The sequence below is a fragment of the Cynoglossus semilaevis genome, chromosome 8, assembly GCF_000523025.1.
Source record: "Cynoglossus semilaevis isolate Cse_v1.0 chromosome 8, Cse_v1.0, whole genome shotgun sequence".
Lineage (NCBI taxonomy): Eukaryota > Metazoa > Chordata > Actinopteri > Pleuronectiformes > Cynoglossidae > Cynoglossus > Cynoglossus semilaevis.
Genome location: NC_024314.1, coordinates 25,875,203 through 25,877,973, shown reverse-complemented (window position 1 = coordinate 25,877,973; position 2,771 = coordinate 25,875,203). Strand labels below are relative to the sequence as shown.

Genomic DNA, 2,771 nt, shown 5'->3' with positions numbered 1-2,771 from the left:
TGTCCGCAGGAACACCAGACAGGTTGGAGAGGGAGATACACAGGTCAGAGATGTAGCCAACCTTCGGAACAGTCAATTTGTACTGAAACACAACCAGAACAGCATCACCGATTGTCCTCAGGTGGAATCTTCTCCATAAGAACTTCACGTGCGTCCGTATGTTACCTGTGTCGGCTTGGCCAGAGGGTCCAGTCGGACCAAGTAGACCTCCAGCGTCCGCTCCTTCTTCATGGGCAGAGGCAGCGTCAAGTAGCAGAAGGGATCGAAGGTCACGGAGACTTTCGAGCACACGGGACAGACCAGGGTGGATTTGAAGAGGCCGTGGAAGATGTCCACAATGATGGAGTCGTTTCTCTTGATGTGGTTCTCCCAGGCTTCCTCTGCTACCACCTACAGGACATGACAGGACACAAATGAGACTAAAACTTTTGTTTTTTTAAATGCAATTGTGAGCAGAAATATAAAGAGTAACTTTTCCCAAAGACTTAAAAAAAAAAAAATTTATCCCGACCTTGTCCGGCCGGCCGTAAGCGTCCTTTAGCTGGATGTAGGGTTTCTTCCTGATACGGTTCAAGTCCTCATGTAGGCCGTCGAGGAGGAAGGCCAACAGCTCGTGAGAGTCCTGCTGCTGGTAGCCTGAGAACTGGGGTGCGAACCGGCCGACTTGAGTCTGGGGAATGGAAGTGTACACAGATTAGAAGGAACAAAATATTAAGAGAAACAAAAACACAGAGAGAGTTCGAGTTTTCCCTCCCCCAACTTTTCACCTTGAAAGGCCGGGGGGTGACATAGCTGTATTTGCCCGACCACAGCTGCTTGATGACTTCAGCGTAGGCCTTGGCGATCTCTCCTTTCATTCCCAGTGGGTTGTCCTCATTCAGCTCATCTGTGTATTTGTCTTTGAGGAAGTACTCAGTCAATGGAGGGATATTGCTCAAACACTGTGAAGAAACAAAAAAACAATAACAGGTGAAGAAACAGTGGTTTAAAAGCATTCTTTATCTTATTTTTTCCTAGTTAACTGCAGTGGTTTAAAAGCATTCTTTATCTTTATCTTATTTTTTCCTAGTTAACTACATGTTTTTATTTATAGAATTACAAAATACTACACACAAAAACAACAGACTTTGTCTTTGTCTGTGTTTTTATTTCAAACTTTAGTTTGAAAAGTACATCTCAGATACTGGCTCAACAAAAATCTAACATCCTGAGCAATCGCTAAGTTTAAAGACTTTTAGTAACACATGTTCAAATCACCTTAAAGCCACACTCGTTACCTGCACAGCAGAGTTCATGAAGCAAGTGTTGCCCAGGTTGGAGAGTCCACAGAGGCCCAGGCGTTCACTCTGTCTGCTCTGGTCAGAGTAGTCGTAACTGTTACTGTAGGGGTGGTAGGACGGCAGACTGTAGCTGGAGTTCTTCACACTGTAAAATAAATATATAAACAGAGCGGAGTTCAGGGTCTGATTAAAAAAAGAAAAATCTTAAGAACCACGATAATAAAAAAATATTAAAGTTACAAAGCAGTGTTAGACAACTGTGAAGTTACGAAGTTACAAAGCAGTGTTAGACAACTGTATCTGTCAGACTCTGCCCTCCTTGACCATCAGACAATGACTTAAAAGTGTTAGCGAACAACTTTAGCATAAAAAATTATAATGATTTTTTTTTGTATTTTGAAATAGTGTTAGCAGTTGTTTAAACGTCCTCTGTAGAAGGAGAGTACGTTAGGTTTACAAAGTGGATTTCGCTGCTGAAAAGCAGTTCCTGCTGCCTCTCCAACATTCACGTTCCGGACTTTTAGGAGGAATGACAAAGCATTCCAATAAAATGTTATGGCATTTCAGTCAACAAAAGGCCAAACAAAGGCAAAATGACAACAAAACGCAGGTAAAGGTTACGCTGTGCAGCTTTAAATTCAGGCCTCCCCAACTGCACCAATCAGCAGACCTCTGGGAGGGCGGCAAGTCGCTGCCGTTCGTTTCCGGCTCCCACTGCTCAATGGAAACGGCCGCGATGGCAGTAGAAGCTGCAGCGGTGGCCTCGCAGTTCAACACGCGGTGGTCCACCCTCCTGTTGTCCAGCTCCACCGCCTCTGGCCTCAGGCACCACCAGCAACACAGGAGCATGACATCTCAGCCCCACCCCGGCCCGTGCCGGCCCGCATCTCCACGTGAAACTTCACGGCCCAGCGGCTCGGACAAGCGTTTCCGTTTCTCGCTGGGTGCTATGGTAAAGTCCAACTCCAGTTTCCCCACTGTTGAGCCTCAAACTTCACTCAGTCCAACAACGTGCAGCTCCAGCAGAGCTTCCTTTTTGTCCAGATCAAGTTCAGGCCAATAATTGACTTCATAGTCCAGCAGAAAACATTAGATCTGACTACAGAGCACACGAAACGCACCGTTCTCAGCCAGAGCTAACTAATCAGTTCAACTCTTCTCTTCTCCCCCCTTCTTCTTTTTCTCACTCTACCTCCTGTCATCCTGTTGTCGTCTCTGCCTCAGCTGTCCTACCCTTTACTGTCCCGTCCTTTACTGTCCTGTCCTGTCCTCTGGTCTCCTGCTCCTCCCTCTGGCCTGCCTGCTGCTCTCTGCCGCGTTACGGCTACCGGGCAGATATTTATAGCAGCATCAGCAGAAGCAAGGATGCTCAAGACCACTGCTATGAGAGGTGCACACAGAAAGAGAGAGGAGAGAGAGAGAGAGAGAGAGAGAGAGAGAGAGAGAGAGGGAAAAAGGAGGGAGAGGCTAAGAGAATAAGAGGGGGGGGGG

The 2,771-nt window shown here is 46.7% G+C and overlaps 1 protein-coding gene across 6 annotated transcripts in view; it reads right to left on the bottom strand.

Moving 5' to 3' along the window:
* Positions 1-2,771, bottom strand: part of usp15 (ubiquitin specific peptidase 15) — a 20,997-nt gene that overhangs the window by 6,444 nt on the left and 11,782 nt on the right. For 4 of the 6 annotated variants that reach the window (XM_017034796.2, XM_008315887.3, XM_017034798.2 and 1 more), the window contains 5 exons: positions 1,278-1,425; positions 768-941; positions 512-670; positions 166-390; positions 1-82 (listed from right to left, as the gene is read on the bottom strand). In XM_017034796.2, coding sequence (XP_016890285.1) covers positions 1-82; positions 166-390; positions 512-670; positions 768-941; positions 1,278-1,425 — 788 coding nt within the window. Of the gene's footprint in view, positions 83-165; positions 391-511; positions 671-767; positions 942-1,257; positions 1,426-1,950; positions 2,702-2,771 lie in introns of those variants that run through there. The other 2 variants (XM_017034800.2, XM_017034801.2) reach the window with 2 other exon arrangements.